The sequence below is a fragment of the Plecotus auritus genome (genome assembly GCF_963455305.1).
Source record: "Plecotus auritus genome assembly, chromosome: 14".
NCBI lineage: Eukaryota > Metazoa > Chordata > Mammalia > Chiroptera > Vespertilionidae > Plecotus > Plecotus auritus.
Genome location: NC_137780.1, coordinates 7138271 through 7165752, shown reverse-complemented (window position 1 = coordinate 7165752; position 27482 = coordinate 7138271). Strand labels below are relative to the sequence as shown.

Sequence of the window (27482 nt, the reverse complement as noted above, 5' to 3'; positions counted from 1 at the left end):
CACCCTTGTCTCCTGTGGGGTCTGTGAGGCCCGGGACCAGAGGAGGAAGGGTGTGGGTTGGACTGTCTGGCAGGCAGGTGCCACCTGCTGGAGTCCTGGCAGATTAAAGCTCTGACCTCAGGCAGTGACTCAGGACCTCGGTTGGTCGGTTGGTCAGCTGCAGCGGCTCCCTCCTGGCCCAGGGCCTGGCTGCGGATGGGCAGGCAGCTGCCTGGGGGGAGGGGGGGTCCCTGCTGAGAGTCCTGAAGGTGCCGCCCAAGTTCAGAGTGTGTGAGTGAACCTTAGACCTCCGCATCCTCCTCTCCTTCCTTCCCTCTGGCTTTGGGGTCCGGGAGGGAAAGGGGAGCCGGGGTTAGCATCTGTGAGCAGCCACCAGCCCACTGGGATGGGATGTGAGTGGGGCACCCCTGCCCTCCACAGCCGCTGATGTCAATGCGTCGTGATTGTGTGTGTGTGTGGGGGGGATTTCCGGCCTGGGGTACCCGTTCTGGGCCTCTGCCAGGCGCGAATCAGCCACAGAAGGGACAGCCCCCGTGACTCATCAGCCGCCATCACACAGGCCTGGGCTCCTGGCAGGGCGGTACTTCCCCTAGAGCAGGCCCTCCACCAGCTTCCAGGGGTGGCCCTGGCTCTGCAGGCCTTCTGTCTCCTGCCTTCCAAAGCTGAGGCTCTGGTGGCCCAGGTGGCCTCCCTCCCTGGGGGGTAGGTGGCCCCTGCAGGCAGAGTGTCAGGTCTGCTGGCGACGGCAGACACCAGGGTCTCAGAAAGGGCCCAGCTGAGCCAGAAGCAGCAACCGTATCTGGTCCGGTTGTTACTGACCCAGCTGTCCCATGGCCCGCAAGGAACAAGGCCCTAAGGGAATGAGACGCGGCAGGCAAGATTTGGGACAGGTCTGACCTGGGCCCTGTTGTATTCGGGCCGGGTACTTCTTCCTTTCCCGTGTGTCCTGGGCTGTGGGCCGGGCCCAGCGTTCATTCCTGGCCTCTGTCCACTAGGTACCCCCCTCCCCGAGCATGACAACCGAAGAGGTCTCAAGTGGGACATTGCCCCAAGTCCCCAGCTGATAGCATGGGGGGGGGGTGAAAAGAGGGTGAGGAAACATTGAGGGAGGCGGTGTCATGGGGCACCATGCGGTGTTGGGACCTGGTGCAGGAAAAGGCCCTGTGTGGGCAGTGGTCGTGGTGACCGGTAGGTGAGCTGCTGGAGGCGAATGTCACACACTCCCAGGGCGACGTCACCTACCCCCGCCCAGTGAGAGGAGGGGAGACAGCACTGAGCGCGGGGTGAGGGCGCATTGCTGGGATAGCGGACCTCATGGGAGGGAGCTCGGCTCTCCCACACCCACGTCGCTGCAGCCAAGGAGGAGATGGGCCTCCCTGCTTCCCGGAGGATGGAGGAGGCTCCGGGCAGGGCTGTCTCATCAGCTTCCCAGACCAGGGCTCTGGAAATTTACCGCGGGCTCTGCATGAGTTTACCTTTTCAGAAGAGGGCTCTGGGCTTAAAGGAGCCTTTCATGGGGTCTGCTGGGGCGCTGTGTCCGCACAGGGGGGCTGGGCGGGCCCCCGAGGGCGGCGGGGGAGGGAGGGCTGGGTGTGGCCGGTGTGCTGTGCTGGGCCGGGGGGTGAGTGAGGCGCCAGCGGGTAGGGGCGGAGCCGGGCTGGGGGAAGAGCCATGGGAGGAGCCAGTGCGGGAAAGGAGCCGTGGGGGCGGAGCCAGGGGTAGGGGCAGAGCCAAGGGAGGAGCCAGCAGGGAGCAGGGGAGGGGCCAGTGAGGGGCGGAGCCAAGAGGAGCCAGCAGTGGGCCAGGAGCAGGGGAGGGGCCAGTGCGGGGCGGAGCCAGTGCGGGGCGGATCCAGGGGTAGGGGCAGAGCCAAGGGAGGAGCCAGCAGTGGACCAGGAGCAGGGGAGGGGCCAGGAGCAGGGGAGGAGCCAGAGGCGGGGCGGGGCCAGCGGCGGGGGCGGGGCCAGCGGCGGGGCAGTCAGTTGAACCTAGTTTCCAGGTTGGCCAGGTTGCCAAAGTCTGGAAGGGTGAGGCAGCTGTGCTCTGAGACCCCCAAATCCAACTTGAACCTCCTTCTCCCAAGCACGTTAGAAGAGAGGAGGAGGTTTGGATTTGGAGGGGCGTCCCTCGGGCACATACATGAGCAAAAGTGGCCTAAGCGGTCTCCGCAGGTGGCCGAGGGTGGGCCAGAGCGAACTCCCTCACTGGCTGTTGAACAAATGACAAATTAATACACAAATACTCTCTGCCTTGGGCCCCAAAACTGCGAGATTCTGCGCAAAAGCTCCAGGCCCAGGCAGCAGGAGAGACAGGGATTGGCCGGCTCAGCACGGGGGTGGGGGTGGGGGTGGGGGTGGGGGTGGGGGGTTGGGGGAGTGGCAGGAGGCCAGAGGGGAGCTCCTGAGGCCTCTCCTGCCTGGCGTTAGGGAGGGACAAATCCCCGGGAGGAGACTACGAAGCCAGCCTCACCCCAGGGGGCGGCTCTCAGGCTCCCTGGTCCAGCCCTGAGGGGAGTGAAGTGAAGGGGGGTGTCCACTGTCCCAAAGGAGGTTCCCTCAGGCCTGGGGCCGGAGGGGTTGCACACTGAGTTGTGATCGTTCCTTTGTATGGACAACTCCTCAGTCTTCATTCTTTGTATTTACTCATTACTGGACACCCGCCCCTTCCCTTCTCAATAGTGAGACAGGCGCCTTAGGCCTCAGCCGGTCACAGCCCTTCTGTGGCTCCTCCCCTCCCCCCCATTCCCACCTTAGTAACAACCCCACCCCACCCAGGCATCATGAGCTGTCACTTCCGGGACCAGGCAGCACACGACTCATCCTCAGTTCACAGCACCTCCTCCGGGTCTCGGTTTTCTCCCCAATGAAAATGAAATGAGCCCTAACCGGTTTGGCTCAGTGGACAGAGCGTCGGCCTGCGGACTCAAGGGTCCCAGGTTCGATTCCGGTCAAGGGCATGTACCCAGTAGGGAGTGTGCAGGAGGCAGCTGATCAATGTTTCTCTCTCATCAGTGTTTCTAACTCTCTATCCCTCTCTCTTCCTCTCTGTAAAAAAATCAGTAAAATATATTTTTTTTAAAAAAAGAAAATGAAATGAGAAAGGCGGTCGCACTTGGAGACACTCTCCTAAATGCTTGACATGTTTTCTCGCAGCTCAGTGCCCGCTTAGAGGGCTCCTGGACACGGGAAAGCCAGGCCCGTGGCCCCGGGGGAGCAGGGTGTGCAGGAAGGGTGACCCCTAGGGGCTGGTTGGAGGAACACACCCTGCAAAGGGGACTGAGGGCAGCCAAGAGCCCAGACTGGCAGGAGGAACCCGGAGGGTGGGGTTGCCGCCGGCTGCTCCTGGTGCGGGAGGCAGAAGGGTGTGTGGGCCGGTGAGGCAGTGGAGCGCCAGGCGGGATGTGGAACCAGCGAGGGCGGGTCTTTGAGGGGACAGAGCAGGAAGCAGCCTCCGGGAGTGTCTGCGGGGCCGATGATGGAGATGGACCCGCTGGGGCAGGTGGCCATCCAGGTGTCTCTGTAGGGACCACACCCACCTCTGGGCTCAGCGACAGGGCAGCAGAGTTCATCCCCCACGGCCTCTCCAGCCATCCCACATTTTGATCTTTCCAGTCTGAAAGGGGAAAGATGATATTTCAGCACAGTTTTGCTTTATGTTTCTCTCACGATGAGTGAGGTGAGCCCCTTTAAAATGTGTGAGACATCACCTTTTCCTTTCTCCCCGGACTCGGCTCTGTCTTTGCCCATTTTTCTACTGTTCCCTCATTTTCTTCTGTTTCTATAAAGTTTATAGATAACCTTTGGTCTGGGATCCGAGTAACATATTTTTCCATTATTTTCGTAGTTTGACTTGGCTGATTGTGAGGGGTTTTTTTTTACCTTTTTTTTTTTACTTTGATGTAGTTAAATTCATCATTGAAGAATTCTATGGCTTCCAGGTTACAATCCAGTAGCTGAGCTCCACTCTGAGGCTATAATAGAACTCTCCACCGGTCTCTTCTAGAATGATTATGGACTTATGCAAATAATTACATTTATAATGTCATCATAATGTAAATACATGACCCTATCAATTAGAATATGTGATATCAATACATAAATATATAATATGCAAAGAATACAAAAGTCTAGATTTATCATACTTCTGTGACTATAATAAACATATATTTAAGGTAGATGATGTTAAATGTTTGTAGATAAATATTATCGCAGTTAGAATTTAGCCCTGTGACATGATGAGCTATAACTTGATTGTTTTCTGAGTGGCTACTCAGCTGTTCCAGTTCTGTTTGTGAACAATCTGTCTTTCCTCATTCCTGCGTGTGGAGCTGTTTCTGGGCCTCTAGTCTGTGCCGTTCACCTGTGTCCTTACGCACAGTTCGGCGCTGTTTTAATCCCTCTGGCTTTGCATGTTCTGAATATCTGACAGGCAGACTCCCTTGCCTTTGAGAATTTTTCTGGCGAGGCTTTATGTTTAGTTTTCTTCTATTTATAAACGTTAGAATCAGCTGAGTTCCAAATTTTTAAAAAAATCCTCTTGCTGTTTTTATTGGGATTGCATTAAATTTAGACTAACTTAAGAGGAAGTGGCATTTTCACGATGATGACTCTAGCCAAGGACATGGGCCACTTTCTAAGTGGGTAAATGATCGCCAGAAGAGGTACAGCCTTCGACCACTTCCCATCCCTCACGTCTCTTCCTGTCGCTCAAACTCACCTTTGGCCCCTGTGTTCTCGGATGCCCTGCTGCCCAGCGGGCTCCTCACTCCACAGAGGCTCCCTGCTGGGTCTCTGGCGCCAGGCCCAGCTGGGTGAGGACCAGGCCTGCGACCACACGGTGCTGGGTCTCAGAACTGAATTCTCCCGTCACCACCAATTACTGTCCCAACAAAACACTGTCCCTCAGCCTGGCCTCCGAGCCTCCCCAGCCTCCCCGCCTGCCCCGAGGGGTGGCTCTGTCAGGCTCGGCCGGGGCTCCCAGGCGCAGAGGCGGGACCATATGCTTACCATCCCCACACACAGACCCTCTGATGAGAGCGCCCGTGCTGTGCCCACAGGTGACTGCTGGCTGTTGGCAGCCATCGCCTCCCTCACCTTGAACGAAGAAGTCCTGGCTCGCGTCGTCCCTTTAAACCAGAGCTTCCAGGAAAACTACGCAGGGATCTTCCACTTCCAGGTAACTAACTTAGGTAATAACTTAGCGGTTGTCCAAGCTTCTGCACACAGGTCCTGGGGTGGGGCCGGGGCCTGGGGCCTGGGGGCAGGGCCTGGGGTGGGGGCAGGGCCTGGGAGCTGGGGGCAGGGCCTGGGGTGGGAGCAGGGCCTGGGGGCTGGGGGCAGGGCCTGGGGTGGGAGCAGGGCCTGGGGGCTGGGGGCAGGGCCTGGGGTGGGAGCAGGGCCTGGGGGCTGGGGGCAGGGCCTGGGGTGGGAGCAGGGCCTGGGGGCTGGGGGCAGGGCCTGGGGTGGGAGCAGGGCCTGGGGGCTGGGGGCAGGGCCTGGGGTGGGAGCAGGGCCTGGGGGCTGGGGGCAGGGCCTGGGGTGGGAGCAGGGCCTGGGGGCTGGGGGCAGGGCCTGGGAGCTGGGGGCAGGGCCTGAGGTGGGAGCAGGGCCTGGGGGCTGGGGGCAGGGCCTGGGGTGGGAGCAGGGCCTGGGGACTGGGGGCAGGGCCTGGGGTGGGAGCAGGGCCTGGGGACTGGGGGCAGGGCCTGGGAGCTGGGGGCAGAGCCTGAGGTGGGAGCAGGGCCTGGGGGCTGGGGGCAGGGCCTGGGGTGGGAGCAGGGCCTGAGGTGGGAGCAGGGCCTGGGGTGGGGGCAGGGCCTGGGGTGGGAGCAGGGCCTGGGAGCTGGGGGCAGGGCATGGGGGTGGGAGCAGGTCCCCGGGTGTGGCCGAGAGCTCGGTCCCCAGGGTCTGCATACACCTGTGAGCAGTGCTGTTTGCAAAGGACAGGGAAACAGCAGAAAGCTCCTGCCTGCTCCTGACGCCGGGCCCTGTGAGGTGGCCCTGGGGCCCGGGTTCAGGCAAGGAGGGAGGTAGAACAGGTGCTCAGGGAGCCGTGTGAGGGGTTAAAAGGCTATTATTTGCGGCCTGAACCCCAGCGTTAAGGAGCTGCTCACTGCCCTCTCATGCTGGTAAATGTGAAATGTCCGTAAAAGCTGAGGGGGCAGGGCAGAGCGTTGGCGGTGGTGTGGTTGGGAGGGAAGGACGGGGCCTCTCGGCGGGGACCTGCCCGGAGGAGGGGGTTTAGAAGGAAAGCTGTGCCAGGTTTTGTCGGGGAAAGGTGGGGGGGGGGGGGGCAGATGCAGCTGAGGCTCGGGGCCCCCGTGCTGCCCCAGCTGCTCCAGCCATCCCTCCCTCCCTCCCTGTGCCCAGTTCTGGCAGTACGGCGAGTGGGTGGAGGTGGTGGTGGACGACAGGCTGCCCACCAAGGACGGGGAGCTGCTGTTCGTGCACTCGGCAGAGGGCAGCGAGTTCTGGAGCGCGCTGCTGGAGAAGGCCTACGCCAAGTAAGTGCCCGGCGGTCCCTGTGGCAGCGCCAACTCCCCCCCCCCCCCCACCCCCCATCCTGCCCTGGATTCGGAAAACAGCAGGGACCATTCCCAGGCGACCTTGAGAAACAGACCTATTATACTGAAGGACTTCTTGGGCCCAAACCGGGCTCTGCATTCAAGGCGATCATGCATGCAGGGCCTGGCCTCCTTACACAACTGCCCGGTGACCACCAGGCCCCTGTCACCGCGGGCACAGGAGCAGATCATGGCGCTGAGCGTGCCGGCCTCGAGCGGGCCTGCTGTGCCCTGGCAGGCCACAGTGCATTTTCTTTTAAAATATATTTTATTGATTTTATACAGAGAGGAAGGGAGAGGGATAGAGAGTTAGAAACATCGATGAGAGAGAAACATCCATCAGCTGCCTCCTGCACACCTCCCACTGGGGATGTGCCCGCAACCAAGGTACATGCCCTTGACCGGAATCGAACCTGGGACCCTTCAGTCCGCAGGCCAACGCTCTATCCACTGAGCCACACCGGTCAGGGCAACACAGTGCATTTTTTTAAAAAATATTTTTTTTATTGATGTCAGAGAGGAAGGAAGAGGGAGAGAGAGATAGAAACATCCATGATGAGAGAGAATCATGGATCGGCTGCCTCTTGCAAGTCCCCCCCTGGGGATCGAGCCCACAACCTGGGCATGTGCCCTTGACTGGAATCGAACCTGGGACCTTTCAGTTCGCAGGCCGACACTCTACCCACTGAGCCAAACCGGCTAGGGCGCCACAGTGCATTTTTGTCAGCTGAACACAGCAAAGCATTCTTGCCCCTGGGCCAAACCACCATGAGTGCAGAGGTGTGAGCGTTCGGGAGGTTTGCCCGGAACGTACGGTGTCTCTGATCAGAAATGGTTTCCATGGTCTTCCCAGCTGTGTCCCACCCACGAGGCCCAGAGCCCAGGTGTCCAGGGTGCAACACTGCCCATTGCCAATGGGAAGGCCCACATCAGCCCCCCACACACACACATCAGCCCCCCCCCCCAGAATGGCCTTGTCCTGGCCATGTGGCCTGGGCTCAGTCCATCAGAGTGACCGGCTCTCAGGCGCCGGGGTGTCTGTTCTTACTGCCCCTGCCAGGGAGGAGGGCCGGGACCCACATACCCCGCGGCGAGAAGCTGGCCCCGAGAGCCACTCCTAAGTCACCTGCTCAAAGTGTGGAGTTAGCAAGGCCCCAGGACGCCCAGAGTCCCAATGCGCTGCCTGTGCTCCGGGAAAGCGCCTTCATTATTGAACTGTTGTCTTTTTCCAAGCTACAAATGCCAAATAGCGAACTGGCAGACCTCCCCGCTCCTGTCTCAAGATCAATACGGGAGGTGGGACCAGATAATCACCAGGGCCTTCCAACTCTCAGCTTCTATGAGGTTTAAAAAAAACACACAAAACACCTTTCAAAGTACCAGGGAAACGGTAGCTGTGGAGACGGTAACTCGCCCTCGTGGGCCCCCTGAGTTGGAGACAGTCAGGCAAGGAGAACCTGAGCAGAGGGTCCCTGGAGCGTCCAATGAAGGCGCCCAGGGGTTGCTAGGCAACAGCCAGGCTGCATCAAGAAGGGGAAGCATTGAGAGGCGTGGAGTCAGGTGGCGGCAGCACCTCTTCCCCTCCCGCAGGATCAACGGGTGCTACGAAGCGCTCTCAGGGGGCGCCACCACCGAGGGCTTCGAGGACTTCACGGGGGGCATCGCCGAGTGGTTCGAGTTGAAGAAGGCCCCGTCCAACCTGTTCGGGATCATCCAGAAGGCTCTGCAGAAGGGCTCTCTGCTGGGCTGCTCCATCGATGTAAGTGCCTGCCCCCCCCACCCCCCCACACCCCACCCCCGCCCGCTCTGGTCTGATCTGGCTGCAGTGAGCCCCCAACAGTGCCCCAGGGGACCCTCTGCCCCAATGTGCAACTCGAGCCCTGTCCACCTTAGCGAGCATCACCTGGAACCCAGGGGTTGCTAGGCAACAGCCAGGCTGTCTGGGGTACAACTGAAGGGGTGATGGTACCTCCAGCCCTTCCCTCTCCAGCCCACTTTGCGCTCTCAGCCTCCTGTGAATCACCACCCCAGACCACAGGTCCCCTTTGAGCCCCTGCCCTCTGCTGGACCGCCCCCCACCCCGCCCCCGCCGCCTGTGCCTGGAGCCCAGCAGCCTTCCCCTTCACTGCCCCGGGGTTCATGGCTGAAGGCACTAACCCGAAGGCAAGGAAGGAACCCTGGCCTCATACTAGCCTGGCGGCACCACTCTCCATGGTGTGCCCTACCCCCACCCTCCCGAATCTGCAGAAACTTGTGAACGCACCATGCAGGCGTCCGCGCAGGTGCTCACTCCCCCAGGTTTGCTCTGCTCGCATCTGAGAGAGGTAGCGGAGGCTTCAGGTGCTGGGCAGCCCAGCTCTGGGCCGTCCCCGAGGCCACGCCCCCGAGGGCCACGCCCCTGCAGTAGTGGGGCCCGCATCCGAGTCCCAGTGAACGATGCGGGGAGGGATGGGGGCAGGCAGGGGGCGACCGCCCGGCTGACCCCTCGGCGTTTCCAGATCACCAGCATCGCGGACTCGGAGGCCATCACGTACCAGAAGCTGGTGAAGGGGCACGCGTACTCTGTCACCGGCGCCGAGGAGGTAACGCCCCGCGGGGATTTGCAGGGGGTTCTCTCCCGAACGCAAAGGTCAAAGCACCCTTTTGGCTGTGACTGCCCAGGGCGGGGCCCCCGAGTGCCCGCGGTTGTTTTCTGAATAGGCCTCACATTCCTGCGGTCCAGACAGGACTCGCTGGGCGTCCTGGCCGGTCCCTTCCGGAACCTCGGTCCCCGGGTGCTGCCCCCTGCTGCCCCCTGCTGCCCGGTGCCGCCCCCTACCGCCCTCTGCTGCCCCCTGCCGGCCGCAGGCTCCGAGCCCGGCGCTGGGATTTTACTTGGTTTGAGAACCGCCTTACTCTCCTGGGCCCGCTAACAAGAAAGGACACTTTCCTCTGTTTAGTGTTTTACACTCTCTCAAGGGCTTTCACTCCGTGTGCCAACCTGGCGCTGCCTCTTGCCAGCTGTGTGGTCCGAGCGAGTCACTTAAACTCTGCCCCTTCGTTTCCCCATCTTTAGATTAGAGAATAATATCCATTGTAAGGTTGTCATGGTGATTCAGCCACGTTGCTATGCATCAGGTGCTCAGACTGTGCCTGAAACACTGTCTCTAAGTGCGTACTTGCTGCTGCTGTTGTTATTGTTATTAAACATTCTTCCACTGTTAAACCCAGACTAGACCCAGGTCTTTCCCGTATGCCCAGAGGTTTTCTCTTTACCTTGAATTTTTGTTTTATTCTCCCCACCGCCCCCGATGCATATCTTTTTATTTTGAAAATTTCGGGTCTGTAGAAAAGTTGAAAGAAGAGTACAGTCAACCACAAAGGCGATTTCCCGAGATTCAGCCATTGCTAAGGCCCTGCCCCGTCTGGCTGGCCTCCCTGTTGTGGGTCCTCTTTTCGGAGCCATTTGAACGTAACTCGAAGATGTCACGACACTTCAGTTCTCTGCCATAATCCCGGTGCTTCTGTCAGGCCCCAGAAAATAAACACTAACTCAACAACAGCATCTCCTATATACTCCATCTTTATGTCTCCCCCAAATATCCTTTATAGAGTGCCCCCCCCCCCGCAAGCCAGGATTCAATCAACAGCCATGCGCCCATTGCTTATCACCACCTTCCCTGAGCTCCTGTGACACATGCATCCTTAAACTGAGGTTCAGAGGTCAAGGTCCACACAGAGTCCAGAATAAGTGCATGTGTGCCCCTGGCTCTCGGAGCGCCGGGTCCTGAGAGCCGTCACAGCTGGGCAGCAGAGGGGCCCCGCCTTTTTGTGAATCTCACCCCCCCCCCCCGTCCGCCCCCTTATAACATGGACTCGACCCCCTTGGCTCAAGGAGGCAGCTTTGGGCCCGAGAACCCCCAGGCCCGGCCTGAACTCAACCCCTCCCGCCCCTGCTGCAGGTGGAAAGCCGAGGAAGCCTGGAGAAACTCATCCGCATCCGGAACCCCTGGGGAGAGGTGGAGTGGACTGGGAAGTGGAATGACAAGTGAGGAGCGCCGCTGGGGCTGGGCGGGTGCATGCTGCTAGGAGGCTCTGGGGAAAGAGGGGGTGCCGCTGGGCCTGGGCGGGTGCATGCTGCTAGGAGGCTCTGGGGAGAGAGGGGGTGCCGCTGGGCCTGGGCGGGTGCATGCTGCTAGGAGGCTCTGGGGAGAGAGGGGGTGCCGCTGGGCCTGGGCGGGTGCATGCTGCTAGGAGGCTCTGGGGAAAGAGGGGGTGCCGCTGGGCCTGGGCGGGTGCATGCTGCTAGGAGGCTCTGGGGAGAGAGGGGGTGCCGCTGGGCCTGGGCGGGTGCATGCTGCTAGGAGGCTCTGGGGAAAGGAGGGGGTGCTGCTGGGCCTGGGCGGGTGCATGCTGCTAGGAGGCTCTGGGGAAAAAGAGGGTGCTGCTGGGGCTGGGCGGGTGCATGCTTCTAGGAGGCTCTGGGGAAAGAGGGGGTGCTGCTGGGGCTGGGCGGGTGCATGCTGCTAGGAGGCTCTGGGGAAAGAGGGGGTGCTGCTGGGCCTGGGCGGGTGCATGCTTCTAGGAGGCTCTGGGGAAAGGAGGGGGATGAGCCCCCAGAGCACGGGCCACGCCGAGTGGGGCGCACGGGGCAGGTGGTCCCTCTAAGACGCTTTAACCAGCGCCTCCAGCCACGGTGCCTCTAGAAGGCCCAGGGCTCCTGTTGGTGCTCATGGCTTTCATCCTCCCACGCGTCGCCCCTTCCTCGCTCAGATTCTCCTGCTATTGGACCTTCAGGGGGAAATACCCCTTTTCTCCCCCCAGCACTGGTTCTGGTCCAAGGACGTAAACTCTGTGCCTAAGACCAGAGAGCAGCCCTTCCTTCCGGTGATTTCCGGGGCTCCCTGGTGGGGTTACACCTGCGACGGGGGTAAAACCTCCCGTGAGCCCCTCGTGTGACCTTCCCCCTCCTCCGCCACCCAGCACCTGCAGTTCTAACGCCTTCTCCCCGGCCGCTCCCACGGCAGAGACCCCAGCCGGGGCCTCGGGGTCAGCCGTCAGATTTTCAGTGGCCCCTTGCCATTGCTGCCAGTGCCCGGCTGGTGTGGCTCGTGGCTGAGCGTCGACCTATGAACCAGGAGGTCAGGGTTGGATTCGGTCAAGGACACATGCCCGGGTTGTGGGCTCGATCCCCAGTAGGGGGCCTGCAGGAGGCAGCTGATCAATGACTCTGTCTCATCATGGATGTTTCTCTCTCTCCCTCTCCCTTCAATGAATCACCTTGCTCCCCGCACGTCTCCGCCACTTGTGCGTCAGCTCCCTCCCTTACGGGGGTCTGCGCCCTCGGGGGCCAGACAGCCCGTCCCTGGCCCTCAGTTTGGGGGAGCCTTGGGGAGAAGTCATCGGTCGCCCAATATTAGTTTCTAATGCGTCTCCCGGGGCTTGGTTTCCCAGCTGCCCGAACTGGAGCACCGTGGACCCCGAGGTGAGGGAAAGGCTGACCAGACGGCATGAAGACGGAGAATTCTGGTGAGATGAGCAGAGGCTTCGGGGAAGGAGGGGTCTGCCCTGCGATCTTTATAGAAAATCAGTGAGATTATCGGGGCATGGGATCCAGGGTTTGTAGTTTTAAATCATGACAAGACCCTGAACAGAGAGACGCCCTTCCTTCCGGTGATTTCAAAGCTCTCAAAGCTCTTCAATTTGTCCCTCTCCACCTGGGGGCAGGGGGGAGGGGGTTTAGAGCTGAGCAGGTGTCCGGGGGCAGCTGAGCGGCCCCTGCAGTCATGTTCAGATCCCAAGAGAACTCAGGGCACTTCCTAAAACGCCTTCAGAAACCGGTCCCTTGACCCTGGCTGGTTTTGTTCAGTCGTTAGAGCGTCAGCCGCAGACTGAAGGGTCGAGGGTTCGATTCTGGTCATGGGCACGTACCAGGGTTGCAAGCTCCATCCCTGGCCCCAGTCGGGGCGTGTGCGGGAGGCAACCAATGGATGTGTCTCTCTCACATCGCTATTTCTCTCTGTGTCTCTCCCCCTCCCTTCCACTCTCTGTAAATATCAACGGGAAAAAGTATTTTAGGGTGAGGATTAACAAAAAACAAAAAAAGAAAGAAAAGAAACTGGTCCCGTAGCTCAATAGACATACACGCGTGTGTGTCTGCCACTCTGGCCACTTCCACCTGCAGACAACTTGCCATTTAGCGAACGCGTGCCGGCATGCTGTCTCCTTTCATTCTCCGAGTGTGGGGGCGCCCCTAGCTGCTCTGCCTGGCCCTGGTCAGGATGATGGGTGTGCCCGCTTGTAACCCCGATGCCCGGGCCCCTCCTTTGCCAGGATGTCCTTCAGCGACTTCCTGAGGCAGTACTCACGCCTGGAGATCTGCAACCTGACTCCCGACACGCTCACGGCCGACAGCTACAAGAAGTGGAAACTCACCAAGATGGACGGGACCTGGAGGCGGGGCTCCACGGCGGGAGGCTGCCGGAACTACCCGAGTAAGGCCCCCTCACCCTACCCCACGTGCACACCTCAGCCCGCTGGCCCCTGGTGGCAGCTCCGACCCCTGGGACCCTCTGCCTTCCTTGTCCTTGCGTCTCCATGGCAACACCCTTCCCTGTTTGCTCAGCCCCATCACCTCTGCACTCACCTGCCTCCCGCCCAGGCTGGACCCACGCCTGGCTGTTTCCGTGATGTTCTCACCACGCCCCGGAGTCCCTGTGCTCAATCCCACTTCGTGCCTGTGGGCCTCTTTAAACATAAAATGTTTTTATTGATTTAGAGAGAGAGGAAGGGGGAAGGAGAGAGAGAGAAACATCAGTGGGCTGCCTCCTGCACACCCCTTACTGGGGATGGAGCCCACAACCCGGGCATGTGCCCTGACCGGGAATGGAACTAGTGACCTCTTGGTGCATGGGTCGATGCCTAACCACTGAGCAGCACCGGCTGGGGGCCTCTTTATCCACCAGCCCTGCTGGGAAACTCATCCCCTGGGCATGCCCAGACCCTAGTTGTTGCCCAGCAACCCCAGCGCCCAGTTCACTCGGCAGATGCTGATGGGCCGTGCTCAGACGAGGTGAGGCTGCCTTCTCACCTGGTCCGCCCTCCATCGGGCCTCCTGGCTCTCCTGCCTCGATGGCCCAGCCTCCTCTCTCCCCTGGCCCCTCAGAAAGGACTAGTCATGATGGCATCTGCCCCGCGTGGCGCCCAGCCGGGCGCTGGGAATACCCATTGTTCCACGTCATCTTCACGGCCAGGTCTGGAGGCAGGGCCTCATGATCGCCTGCATCTCTAAGATGAGGGCACGGAGGCCAGAGAGGTCACGTGACTTGCCCGAGGCTGCTCAGCTGGCTGGGATTTGAACCCGGCCGTCTGGCGGTGGCATCAGTGCTCTGAGTACTGTGGTGGCAGGTCCTGGTCCCGTACTGACGGTCTGTTACCAGTGAGGACCCTGGGCTCCACGTGGCTCACCTGGGCCCCAGAGCAAGGAGTCGGCCGGGGACCAGCTGGCCGGCACCTCTGGCTCTGGCTTCCAGTCCTTCCCTCAGGTGTGCAGCCCCAGGTGGCAGCTGCAGGGACACGGGCAGGCCCCGGGCCCACTGGGTCGGGGACCACACGCTCTCACGGCCCAGGTGGAAATGCATGTAGCTTTGTGGGCCATGCAGTCGCTGTGGTGACTGCTCCCTCCACCTCGTAGCCCGGAGGGAGGCAGCCGCACGTAAATGCATGGACATGGCTGTGCTCCAACAGCCCTTCATTTACAAGCCCAGGCCACCAGCGGCCTGCGGAGCCCGCCCTGGGGACGCCTTCATGTCCACAGTTAGTTTTACTCCCTTAGGTGAGGGGCGGCCATCGGCTCGGCTGTCCTTAAACATGAATGAATCTCAGGTCCCGCCTGGAAATGGGTGTGGAGGTGGGGAGGGCAGACACCTGGGGGGTGGGGTGGGCAGGGGGACACAGAACAGGGGTGTTCCTGGCGCCTGGGTTCCCGAAGGGGAGCGGGAGCTAGTCCCCGAGTCTCCTCAGCCAGGCCCACCCGCGACCTCTAATCGGAGCCGGCAGGGGGGACCCCAAGGGGTGCCGCAGCTCTCACCACCCTGTTCCAGGTGAGAGAGCCGACCTCCAGGACAAGCCAGCTGGGCAAGCGAGAGGGAACCCCGGGAAGTTTCTAGCTTAGGTCCCGAGGGACTCAGACAGCCCCCCCCATCGCCCGGGCCCACCAGTCCCACCTCCGTGCTGGCCCCTCCGCCCAGGCTCTGCCGCCGGCCCCGCCTCTCCACCCTCCGTCCCAGAGACAAGGGCAGAGGCCCCCCGCCCCCCATGCACCTGCTCAGGGCTGGGCTGCGGGCCTGACCTGACCTGACCTGACCACCCTCTGGCACAGACACCTTCTGGATGAACCCGCAGTACCTCATCAAGCTGGAGGAGGAGGACGAGGACCAGGAGGACGGCGAGGGCGGCTGCACCTTCCTGGTGGGGCTCATTCAGAAGCACCGGCGGCGGCAGCGCAAGATGGGCGAGGACATGCACACCATCGGCTTCGGCATCTACGAGGTGCGTGGGGTGCGCTGACTACAGCAGGTCCTCTCGCCTCCTTGCTCCCCGCCCACCCCTTCCTCCTTCCTCCTTTCTCCTCTCAGCCCCCACCCGCCCACGCAGAACTGGAGAGGGGACCCCAGGCAGGGGGCGTGGCCCAGGAAGAGCACAGCCAGGGCGAGGTGCCCGCGGCTGCTCTGTGTCACCCGAGGGTCCGAGCCCTTTCAAATGCCCTCCTGTCCCTCCTCACGTCCCCCTGGCCTGCCACTCCGGTGGGTCCCCCCAGTTTCTAAAAACAGAGGCGCTAGGCTGAGAACAGCATCCCGGGCCAGGTGGGGAAATGCTGAGGGAGGAACCCAGGCGGGGTGCGGCTGCTCGGGGCCAGCAGAGCCGTGGGATGGGGAGCAAGCGGTCCCCTGGGGCCTGTCCCCACAGACACACCCACTGCCCCAAAGCCCGCCCTGCTTTCCGCACAGGAGGAAAGCCCAGCTGAGCTGCAGCCCCGGGCCACGGCACTGCCACCTCTCCTCTCTGGGCGGGGCGGGCGGAGACCCTGACTGGCCCCACACGCTGGGCCCTGGCCACCCCTCCCCCCTCCTTTCTGCAGCGCAGACCAGCTTCTCTCAGCCTCTGGCTACAGAGGGAGGAAGGGAGGGGGCAGAGGAGAGGGGGCAGCTGAAGTGGGTGCACATGGGTGTGAGGGGTGGGACCCAGTGGTGTGCTGGGGTGGCTCCCGGAGGCCACACGCGCCCATCTCCCCATCTCTCCCAGCCCTACATCTAGGGAGCCCGCCTCAGCAGCCCGCGAACAGCCATGGTGGGAGGGGTATTTACACCAGGGAAATGGGCAGGTACTATAAATCACGGCTCCGGCCCTCCGCCAAGGGGAAAGCCCTTGGACGAACCTGGGTGGTCCTTTGGTCCCATTTTAGAGATAAGAAAGCTGAGGCCAGAAAGGGGCAATGACCTGGCCAAGGAAATACGGACTGGATGTGGCCAACAGACACCTCGAGCTGAGGCTGCCAGGCCCCTAGCCGGGAATGCACCCGCCAGCCGGGCTGCTCGCTGGCTTCCTCCTGCCCAGACCCTGCACTCCCTGGTGGGAGGCGGGTGTGGCTTCGCTGTGGCCAGTCTTAGACAAGTTACTTAGACAAGTTACTGCAAAGCTCCGTGCCTCCGTCTTATGCTCCACAAAACGGGAATGGTGCTCCTGGCTTATCGGCGTGATTGCTGGGCGTGAGGTTTAAGTGTGGGATGGTTTGAGTGTGGTGTGCCGATGCAGTTACTGGGGCTGAAGCTACAGAGGAAAGGGATAGCCAAGGCGGCTGTCCCCCCGTGCACATCCGGGCGTCGGAATTAAGCGTGCGCTTCTCTCTTTGCAGGTTCCAGAGGAGGTACGTCTGGCATGCATGTGTCCGCCCCCAGCCCTGGGGCTCAGGTTCGCCAACAAGTAAACGGCTGAGACTGTCGGCTCGGGGTCTTGTGACGCGTGGCAGGGCTGGTCCCCGGCCCCTCAAGGACCCTGGCGAGGTGGCTCAGACCCCCAGTCCTGCTGGTGTGAGCTCAGCGTGGGGAACCTCAGGCTGGCTTCCCCAGGCCAGAGAGGCCAGGCGTGGTTGAGTTCTGGGCGGACGATCTCTGGTCCTGGGGCCACAGGAGGCTCTTCCAGAGGCCTGTGTGTCCTTAAAACGAGCCTGAAGGCCTGGCCAGTGTGGTTCAGTGGTTGGGTGCTGACCTATGAACCAGGTCACGGTTCAATTCTTGGTCAGAGCACATGCCCCGGTTGCGGGCTCCATCCCCAGTGGGGGGCGTGCAGGAGGCTGCTGATCAATGATTCTCTCTCATCATGGATGTCTCTATCTCTCCCTCTCTCTTCCTCTCTGAAATCAATAAACATATATTTTAAAAATGAGCCTGAAGGGAAGACGATGTAGACCTGGACCGGAAACCCAGCTTCCTGCCACCTGGACGCTTAACGTCCCCGAGAGTCATTTAGGGGCATGGAGGCCCCGGAGCATGTGCCTCGAGGCCTCAGCGGGCCTTTGTCGGTCACGTTGGCAGAAAGTCTGCTGTTTCCCTTCCACGAGGCGCGACGTGGAGGTGCGGCCCGTCCCGCCCTCCGCTCCCACTTGTCTCCGTTTATTCATCAGTTGGCCGGACAGACCAGCATCCACCTGAGCAAGAAGTTCTTCCTGACGACCCGGGCGAGGGAGCGGTCGGACACCTACATCAACCTGCGCGAGGTGCTCAACCGCTTCAAGCTGCCGCCGGGCGAGTACGTCGTGGTGCCGTCCACCTTCGAGCCCAACAAGGACGGGGACTTCTGCCTGCGGGTCTTCTCCGAGAAGAAAGCCGACTACCAGTAGGTCCCCCGCCTGCTGGCTCGCCGCCACCCCTTCCTTCCGGCCCGCGCCGGCCTGTCCCAGGCAGGGCTCCTGCCTCTCTGAGCGCCAGGGTCTTCTTCTGCGACACCCGCCTGCCTCGAGGGGGCCGTGTGGGGTTGCTGCATTGAAGAACTGCAGTGTTAAACTCAGGGGAGCAGGGGAAACAGCCACTCGGAGGACGTCTGGTTAGACACGGGTGGTTATGGAGCAAATTGCAGAATCCGATTTCGCAGAATCATCACGTCGTTATTTTCAGTTGAATGGCCTATGTCAGACTAGCTGCTGACGTGGTCCCATCATGGGGAGAAACCTGGGGAGCCTCGACCCCCTCAACTCTCCTGCTGTCCAGGGTGAACGCCCCCCTCCCCCACACCATGGGACACCCCTCCCCCTCCAAAGGTGTCTGACTTCCTGGCCCCGGGATGTTCGCCAGCACCCAGAGGTCCCTTAGCCTCTCTTCTTCGCGGCGTCAGAACTTCGGTTAGGACTCTCGGGGGCCTAGTTTAAGATCCAGGGGCCCGAGGAAGATCCCCCTGAGCGGAAGTGCCCTCACCCCGGAGCAGGACGGTGCCTGGATACACTGACCACGGCCGCGCTCCAAGTAGGGTCACCCACGGGCTCCGCGCAGCCTACCCGCTGCAGCCCGGGAGCCAGCAGGCAGCGGCGTCTGCCGGGGGGGCGGGGGGGGGGGGGCGGTCTCAGCGTAGAAGATCCACGGGGCCAAGGGTGTTTGAATGGAATAAAAAAGCGGTTCCCAAGGCCGGGGAGCGAGCTGTCCTAGCACCGGCTCTGAGTTGGGGGGCGCGGTGCTCTCTAATGACCACAGCCCAGAGTTCTCACCCTCCCAGAGGTTCGGCCATCGCTCTTCCTCGGGGCATCCCCGCCACGCAGGGGACAGGCGAGGACGCAGGGAAGCGAGCACTCCGCCCGCCCGCCCCTCGCTGGGCTTCCCGTCCCCCTGCCAGCTGTGATTTCTGCAGCGCGGCCTCCGCCCCACGCCCCTCCCAGTAACACGCAGCTTCCTTCTCTTTCCAGGGTCGTCGACGACGAGATCGAGGGTGACTTTGAAGAGGTACGTGGGCCCCCCCGGGAGCGGAGGGGCAGAAAGGAACCCCAGGGTTCGGGGGGGGTCACAGCTGGAAACCGAGGCCTCCTTCAGTGCCACCCCCCCACCCGCTGGGGCGAGTGAGCCCACGTGCGCGTGGGGGGCTGTGCAGGATGCCCCGGTGCTGTGCTGACGATCAGCGCGAGGTTCTCGCCACCTCCCGCCCTGGGCCTCGCTTTCTCTGTAAAATGAAAGTGATTCAGTGACAGGTTCCGAAGGGCTGGGACAGACGCACAGACAAGGCTCCGTCCTTCCAAGTGCAAAGTCGAGGGAGGAAAACACCTCGGAGTCAGCGCCGTTTCAAAGGGCCCGTGGGCTCTGCTCACCAGCCAGCGTCCAGTCCTCCCGGAACCGGCCGGCCGGCCCTCTCGTCCCAATCCCGTTAGAGTTGATCACAAAAGGCCACTTGGTCGAATGTCCGAGAAGCCACCTCTGCCAGACATTAGCGTCTCTCTCCTCCCCACGTAGTTTCTACTCCTGCTGATGGGTTTTCCCTGGAAAAAAAAAAAGAAGTTTTTACACCGTCCTTTATCTCAACCCCCAAAACCTCCCAGTCCGGGCCCGGGAGTGAGGTCGAGGAGGGGACTGTGGTGGGGAGGGGGGCAGGCGCCTGCCCGTGACCTCATGGGACCCCCGGTCCCTCATTTCCGTGTCTCCCCTTCCAGATCCATGTCAGCGAGGACGACATTGACGACGGGTTCAGGAGGCTGTTCGCCCAGTTGGCCGGGGAGGTAGGTGTCCCCAGATCTCTGTGCTGCTCTGGTTGACACTTGTCCTCAAGGAGACTTCAGGTTCAAGGGGAGAGGAAGTCCAGCTGGTGTGGCTCCTGGCTGAGCATCGACCTGTGGACCAGTTCGATTCCCGGTCAGGGCACAGGCCCGGGTTGTGGGCTCCATCCCCAGTGGGGGCGTGCAGGAGGCAGCCGGTCCATGATTCTCTCTCATCATGGATGTTTCTATCGCTCACTCCCCGTTCCTTCTCTGAAATCAATAAAAATATTTTTTTTAATAAGTCCATAAAGAGGAGAGGAAACAGACTGGACCGAAGCCGGGAGGAATTGCAAATGGAACTCAGGTTCCTGCCCACATCCCCCGACACAGCTCCGAGACCGCTGCCCGCCGCGGGCCCTCAGCTCTGCCTCTGCTCCCCCTGCCTGGCTCGCCCTGTGGCTCCCTTATTTCTTCTCTGTCCCACTCCAGCCGAGACATGGAACTCGGCCCCTCAGCCTTGATTTCCACTAAGATATGTGGGGAGATGGACAAGGCGAGCCCCTCACAACAGGGTATCGGACTCCCCTTTTCTTACAAAAATCCCTCAGCCATGTGGGCCTCCGTTGGCTACAGAGTTCTTCAGCCCTTTTTCTTCCCATGACTCCAAGAAAAGGCCACCCTGGGTCTCATCAATGGGCTTGCCCCCCATTTACTCTGTGTGAGGGGGGAGTGGAGACGGCTGAGTCCTGAGAGAGTGCCGGGCCCGCCCTGCGGGACCGCGGGCCGGACCAGCTCACGGGGAGCCAGGTCCGAGGCTGAGAGGGCGAGGAAGGCGGCTGCAGGGGGAGGTGGGGGACAGACCACCAGCGCGGGAGGAGTGGACAGTTTATCTGTTTCCCCTGCAGAGTGGGGACGACTAAGCGAGCACCGTGCACACTGAGACTCTGTTAGATCAGGGGTCGGGCCCCCTTCCCGCCAGCAGCTCCGGGGGGCCTGCGGGAGGCGCACACGCAGAGACCTGCCCCGGGCACGGCTCGCAGGGCTGGGCGGAGCCGGCGTCCAGGGCACGTGATGGCTCCGTGTGCCACGCGGCTCCCGGGGACCGATACCGATGCCCTGCTTGCATGCCCACAGGATGCGGAGATCTCTGCCTTCGAGCTGCAGACCATCCTGAGACGAATTCTCGCCAAGCGTAAGTCTCCCCTCCGTGCAAACCCGCACCCGCTCCTTCCCCTGCAGCCGGCCTTGCCCCGTCTCGGCTGCTGTGCCTGCACCGGCACGCCCTTCTCCCGGTGAATGCCACCCCCGAGGAGGGGCTGAGGGGGTCTACGTGACGTGATTCTCAAAACAACCCGGGTTCCGGGGCCTTGAGATCAGTCACTTCCCGGCTCCACTGCTCACTGGCTTTGGGACCTAAACCCGGTCATAGAACCTTCCGGACTCGATTCCTCACCTGCTGGATAGTCACGTTACTACTTACCTCTTAAATGAGTAACGCGCAGAGCAAGCATGTCACACTCAAAGGCTGACACGGGCCACATAAACAAGGTCTAAGTGTGTGGGGGCCGCAAAAAAACAACAGCTTCCGTTTTCATAGAAATGCAGGTTTACTTCGATAGAGACCTGCGGAATACAAAGGGCTGAAATAATGAGTCATCGTTAACATGAAATAATAGAACATTTTAATAAAAATTAAATTAATACTTTTTCTTGAACATTAACTTACCAGACACTGAATAACTGCACAAATTAATAAGCTTAATGCAAATACACCTATTTTTCCTGTTCTCCGGAAGCAAAATCTTTCCCGTTGCGCACACCAAACAAGTCAGTCCAAGACTAATGCCGTGGCCATCGGCTGCTGAAATACTCGCTGCTGGTATTAGTGGAGAGAAATGGTGCGCCTGCGTGTAAGGGCGTAAGGGAAATGAATGCAACAGGATTACAGTAATCAGTCATTAGCGAACATTGTAGTTCGTCATTGATAATGATGTATAACAGAATATTATAAAAATTAAGTTATGAAAGTTTTATTAAAACGTTCCTTACATACCATTATATTGGTTGGGCCACAAAAATATTCACTGTGGGCAGCATGCAGCCCGCGGGCCGTGAGTTTGACATGCTTGGCGTAGAAACTGCCTGCACAAAGCCTGCACCCCAGAAATGGTGGCTATGGTGGTGAGTCATTGGTAACAGTAAGCTGAGCAGCCCGGGAAGCACCCCAAGTCCCTGCGTCCCCTGGCCGTCTCTAGTAGGAGATCACCGATGGAGAGACATCGATCGGTAATCAGCCAGGATGACAAATAAATGGACCGTCTTATACTCAAACTAAGGGAATGACGTTAAAAAGCGTATCTCCCAAATGTGTGTGTAAGCGGGCTGAGTGTGGGAGAAAAGTCCCTTCATTTGAGCCGACGGCCAGGCAGGCGACGTCAAGGCCCCAAAATGGCGGCTCTGGGCCCAGGCGCCGGGCTTCCGCAGAGAAGGAGCAAAGTGGACAGAGACCCGAGGGGCTGGAGGGCCAGGCTGCGTGCACAGCGGTCAGCAGGAAACACGCAAGGACTGATTGTTCACCTTGCTGACCAGTAGGGGGAGACACACACATACACACACACACACACACCAATCCCCCACAGTCAAAAATCCTTGTACGATATTTTATTGTTGCAGGGATAGAAACATCAATGATGAGAGAGAAACATGGATCGGCTGCCTCCTGCACGCCCCCTACTGGGGATCGAGCCTGCAACCCCGGCATGTGGCCCGACCGGGAATCGCACCGTGACCTCCTGGTTCATAGGTCGACGCTCACCACGGAGCCACACTGGGCTCCCATAACTTGACTCCCCCAGAAGTGTTTTTGCCCCTCAGATGATCACAAGAGCCGGGTGCCTTTGGGAGTAAAATAGCAGCCCAGGAGTAGGGCGTGTGTCAGAAGGGATAAGCCTGGGCCAGACACAGGCGTGCATGCTGTCAGTCCGGAGCGTCAGCCCTGGGGGCGTCCCCAGCCATCCCTGGACTAACCCCAGAGGCGAAGCAGATCCTCCTCTTGGAGCCCGGAGCCCAGGGCCCGCGGGGTCTCCGGAGATACTGGCTCCTGCCCCGCGGCCACCGGACCAATGGCTGTTAGAGCTCCGGAGTCACAGGGGGCCGGGCAGGGCTCCCCCAACAGGCCTGGTGCTTGCCCTCCCCCCGCTCCAATCTGGAGGGAAAACAAGGCCGTGGTGTTTGCCCCGCGGCTGCCAGGCACCGGTGAGGTCATAGGGCTCTTCAGACGTGTGGCCGCATGGGCCACGTTGACTAAAGCCTCATTGTTTCCGCACAGATGGAGGGCGGGGGTGGAAACCAGGCCGCTTGGCCTCCGACTCCAGCCTCCCCCGGGCCGCTGAGCTAGGGACCTCCCTCCCAGCTGCCTGGTGACTCCTGGCTGCCCACGCCCCACACACAGCCCCTGCCCACGCCCCACACACATCCCCCTGTCCACACCCCTCACACAGCCCCTGCCCACGCCCCACACACAGCCCCTGCCCACACCCCCTCACACAGCCCCTGCCCACGCCCCTCACACAGCCCCCTGCCCACGCCCCTCACACAGCCCCCTGCCCACGCCCCTCACACAGCCCCCTGCCCACGCCCCTCACACAGCCCCCTGTCCACGCCCCTCACACAGCCCCCTGTCCACGCCCCTCATACAGCCCCTGCCCACGCCCCTCATACAGCCCCCTGCCCACGCCCCTCATACAGCCCCCTGCCCACGCCCCTCATACAGCCCCCTGTCCACGCCCCTCATACAGCCCCTGCCCACGCCCCTCACACAGCCCCCTGCCCACGCCCCTCACACAGCCCCCTGTCCACGCCCCACACACAGCCCCCTGTCCACGCCCCACATACAGCCCCCTGCCCACGCCCCACATACAGCCCCCTGCCCACGCCCCACACACAGCCCCTGTCCACGCCCCTCACACAGCCCCTGCCCACGCCCCTCACACAGCCCCTGCCCACGCCCCTCACACAGCCCCTGCCCACGCCCCTCACACAGCCCCCTGCCCACACCCCTCATACAGCCCCCTGTCCACACCTGAAAAGGGGTCGGGCCCAGACAGGCAGCTTTGAGACGGGTTAGGGTCTAACCTTTATGAGGATGCGACAAAAATGGTGGGCTCCTCGTGAAGTCTGCGGGGACCAGACTCACAGGGTGGCAGGGTCTCGTGCCAGCACCAAGGAGAGGGGACCCGCCTGGGAGAGAGCAGTGTCTCCAGTGGCTTCTGGGCCTCATGAACTCACGTGCCCCCACGTTTCTTTCCCACGGTGACTGCACCTGGGAGCACTTCAGGACTCAGTCCGTCATGGTTGTTTTACTTATTTTAAAAGCACTGGTGGCCCTGGCCGGCTTGGGTCAGTGGATGGAGCGTCAGCCTATAGACCAAAGCATCGTGGTTTCGATTCTGGTCAAGGGCACGTACCTTGGTGGCGGGCTCCTCCCCGGCCTGGGCCCTGGGGTGTGTGCAGGAGGCCACCCATCGATGTGTCTCTCTCCCATCGATGTTCCTCTCTGTCTTCCCCTCTCCCTGAAAAACCAATGGATAAACACCCTCAGGCGAGGGTGGCCACCACCACCAGGAAAGGTACACAGAGCAGACAGGCGCCTCTGCACTGTCCGGGCAGAGCCAGTAGCCAGATGCGCTACTTCCCGTCTTTCCAGCGGCTACCGTATCCAGAGGTGCCGACCCAGGACGCTGCCGCCGCGGTGGGAAGTTCTCTCGCCAGTGCGGCTGTCGGAGGTTTTCCTGTCTCTCTTACCTTGTCTTCTAGGCCAAGATATCAAGTCCGATGGCTTCAGCATCGAGACCTGCAAGATCATGGTTGACATGCTGGATGTATCCTTTCACGTGCCCCGGAGAACACGGGCCGGGGGCTTGCCGTGTCACCCTGCAGAGAGAGCCAGACACGCTGCCCTCCAGAGAGGCCAGCTGCTGTGCGGGTGTAGGACCGTTGTCACGAGGGAACGGGTAACTTCAGGGAGGGAAAGCGACAGGCCCCAGGCTCAGGGAGCAGTGGGCGTGTCCCTGGGACTGGGGCAGGACACTCCCACGGTACGCCCACCATCCTCTGCCCCAAGCGCTTGGCTGTGTTTCCACTTCTTCCTCTAGGAAAACATGCTTAACCCTTGAACAACGAGGGGCACCGACCCCCACATCATCGAAAATCCTCGTGTAACTTTCGACTTCCTCAAAACTTAACGACCAATGACCTACTGTTGACCGGAAGTCTTACCAATACCATCAACAGTTGATGTACGTATATTGTATGCGACAGGCATTATATACCATACTAGAGGCCCGATGCACGAAATTCGTGCAAGAGTAGGCCTTCCTTCCCCCGGATGCCAGCACCGGATTCCCCCTGGCACCGGGGACCCGGGCTTCCCTCTGGCCACTGGCAGGCATCCGGGACCCGGGACCCGGGCTTCCCTTGCAGCCCCAGCTTCGTCCGGAAGGATGTCCGGTCTCATTAGCATATTACGCTTTTATTATTATAGATTCTTACACTAAAGTAAGCTACCGGAAATGTCATTGAAGTCCTAAGAGAAAATACACTTAGAATGCTGGGCATATTTATTAGAAAACATCCGCAGGGAAGCGGACCTGCCCAGGTCCAGTCTGTGTTGTTGCCTGTATTCCCTAAGCCCGTGGTCGGCAAACTGCGGCTCGCGAGCCACATGCGGCTCTTTGGCCCCTTGAGTGTGGCTCTTCCACAAAATACCACGGCCTGGGCGAGTCTATTTTGAAGAAGTGGCATTAGAAGAAGTTTAAGTTTAAAACATTTGGCTCTCAAAAGAAATTTCAATCGTTGTCCTGTTGATATTTGGCTCTGTGGACTCATGAGTTTGCCGACCACTGCCCTAAGCCATGAGATCTCTGATGCGAATGTTTCCTCTGGCCACGATGTTGTTGACTGTGGAGACGGGGCCCACCCTCCCCGAGCATCTCCTTGCCCTTTGCTCTCGCTCGCGCCTTCCCAGGCCCCCGCCTGCCCCCGGGGCAGAGGCACCGTCGTTTCCCGCCGTGTTCCTGACGCCCCTGAGAAGTGCTGGCAGGGGTGGTCCAAGCTTCTAAGAAGTTCTGTCTCGTGGGCTCCGGCACCCACTGTGCTGCTCCCTCCCAAAAGGCCTCTTAGAAATGCGCCCAAGAATACTCCCCGAATCGGCAAGCCACCTGAAGCCCCCTGCCTGTCATCTGACAGCTCCTTTTTGTCAGGATCCGGGGTCTCCATGGCACCCAGACCAATCAGCGAGCGGGGCGCAGGGAGCAGCAGGTGTCTCCCGTGGGAGGGCCCCGCCAGAGCCCCTGTGGTCCCAGAGTGTCCAGTGGCTTTCCTTAACCGAAGGCAGTCGGACGGCAGCGGCAAGCTGGGCCTGAAGGAGTTCTACGTTCTTTGGACGAAGATTCAAAAGTACCAAGTAAGCGCGGGAGGGCGGACGGCAGGGCCGGGGCCTGTGTCGGGACGCGCTGCGCACGGGCCTGTGGACACGGCGGCTCTGCGGGAGGGGCAGGGCCGTCTCCCAGGCCGTGAGCTCAGGATGAGTGAAGGCAGGGCCAGGCGAATGCCCAGAGCACAGAGCGAGGGCTTTGCAGGCTCGGAGGCCGCTCCCCGCCTTCAGCTCGCTGACCAGACACGGGTCTTCTGGAAGCCGCCCTCAGAAGGCTGTGTGGCCTCTTGTGCTTTGGCGTTGTAACGGCCCGAGTGTACAAACATGGGAGACAGGAACGCGGACCACCGGTAGTTGGCTGGCTGACTGGATGTGGGGTTTACGATCCGGCTCACACAGAGGCAGAGGCAAAATACCATCAGCTACTGAAGAAAGAAATGGCGATTCTCCTGACGGGGCGGGAGGCGTGGAGTGGCAAACCGGCCCCTCTGCACCGAGGGCCGGCACCTTCCCTGCCCGGGGCAGGTTCTCATAACGTCCTGCCCATGCCATTCCAGAAGATTTACCGGGAGATCGACGTGGACAGGTCCGGCACCATGAACTCCTACGAGATGAGGAAAGCCTTAGAAGAAGCAGGTGAGACTTCACCATCGCGCTTTTCCTTTTTTTTTAATTTTTAAAAATATATTTTTATTGATTTCAGAGAGGAAGGGAGAGAGAGAGATAAACATTAATGATGGGAGAGAATCATTGATCGGCTGGCTGCCTCCTGCATGTCCTACAATGGGATCGAGCCCGCAACCCGGGCATGTGCCCTGACTAGAATAGAACCTGGGACCCTTCAGTCCACAGGCTGACACTCTGCCCACTGAGCCACACCGGCTAGGGTGACGGCGCTGTTGCCTCATTGGGAGTGTACGTGACGCACACAACACAGCACGTAGTCGGTGAGCGGCGAGATAAAGCAGGTGCCCGTTTAGTACAAACCCACCCCGTTCGCGCCCCGTGAAGGCCGATGGGTAAAACCAAATGAGGCCCAGATGCTCTGCCCACGAGGCCGTCCTGCAGCTAAGCCTCCTTCCGAGAAGCCTGGCAGGTCCAGCAGGCAAGGCCAACTCTCAGCAGCGCCCCCAGCTCCCCCTTTGGGGTACAGTGTGGGTTAGGCACACATGGGGTGTCTCTGCACCTCTTACGGGGAAGTCCCTGGCAGAATGGGATACCGATAAAAGGGACACGGCAGCGTGGGAGACGGCTGTGTTTGGGGGGACAGATAGGACGATGTGTGATTGTTCACTGTATTAGCAAAGACGCCCAGATCACTGGCTTAAATGAGATACATCTTTTTCTCACTTAACAACTCCCCAAGCTGAAGAAGTTCAAGGCTGGGAGGGTACCCCCTGCTGTTAGGGACCCGGCTGCTCTGTCATCAGCCCTTAGAATGTTGCCATGGGACCCAGGGTGGCCTGCCATCACACCCCCCCCCCCCCCGGCAACGGGCTGACTGACGGAGGGAAAGACACACAGGTCACTGCACACAGGTCCCGCTGCCGGAACGTGGTCACGAGGCCCCAGAGGGCTGCAAGGGATGCTGGGAAGTGTGACCTTGCTCCCAGGCAGCCAGGACCCCAAAACAAATCTATTCCTGGAGGGAAATCATATTCGTTTACCATGAGCAGCTTCTGCACAGACACCCAGGAAGAATCTAGTCGCCAAGATGACGCAGCGCTAACCAAACAGGAGAGGCAGCGGCTTACCCCCTGGAACGGTGTGACCGTGGA

General features: G+C 60.5%; 1 protein-coding gene across 3 annotated transcripts in view; it reads left to right on the top strand.

The window, feature by feature from the left end:
* CAPN2 (calpain 2) overlaps positions 1–27482 on the top strand; it is a 42699-nt gene that overhangs the window by 11146 nt on the left and 4071 nt on the right. The window contains exons 3-18 of one of the 3 annotated variants that reach the window (XM_080651253.1): positions 5057–5175; positions 6369–6502; positions 8153–8321; positions 9061–9144; positions 10504–10589; positions 11996–12070; positions 12875–13035; positions 14922–15091; positions 16455–16466; positions 17223–17434; positions 18492–18528; positions 19227–19292; positions 20406–20463; positions 24087–24151; positions 25666–25734; positions 26262–26340. In XM_080651253.1, the coding sequence (XP_080507379.1) occupies positions 5057–5175; positions 6369–6502; positions 8153–8321; positions 9061–9144; positions 10504–10589; positions 11996–12070; positions 12875–13035; positions 14922–15091; positions 16455–16466; positions 17223–17434; positions 18492–18528; positions 19227–19292; positions 20406–20463; positions 24087–24151; positions 25666–25734; positions 26262–26340 (1596 nt within the window). Of the gene's footprint in view, positions 1–5056; positions 5176–6368; positions 6503–8152; positions 8322–9060; positions 9145–10503; positions 10590–11995; positions 12071–12874; positions 13036–14921; positions 15101–16454; positions 16467–17222; positions 17435–18491; positions 18529–19226; positions 19293–20405; positions 20464–24086; positions 24569–25531; positions 25735–26261; positions 26341–27482 lie in introns of all 3 variants that reach the window. The other 2 variants (XR_013959632.1, XM_080651252.1) reach the window with 2 other exon arrangements.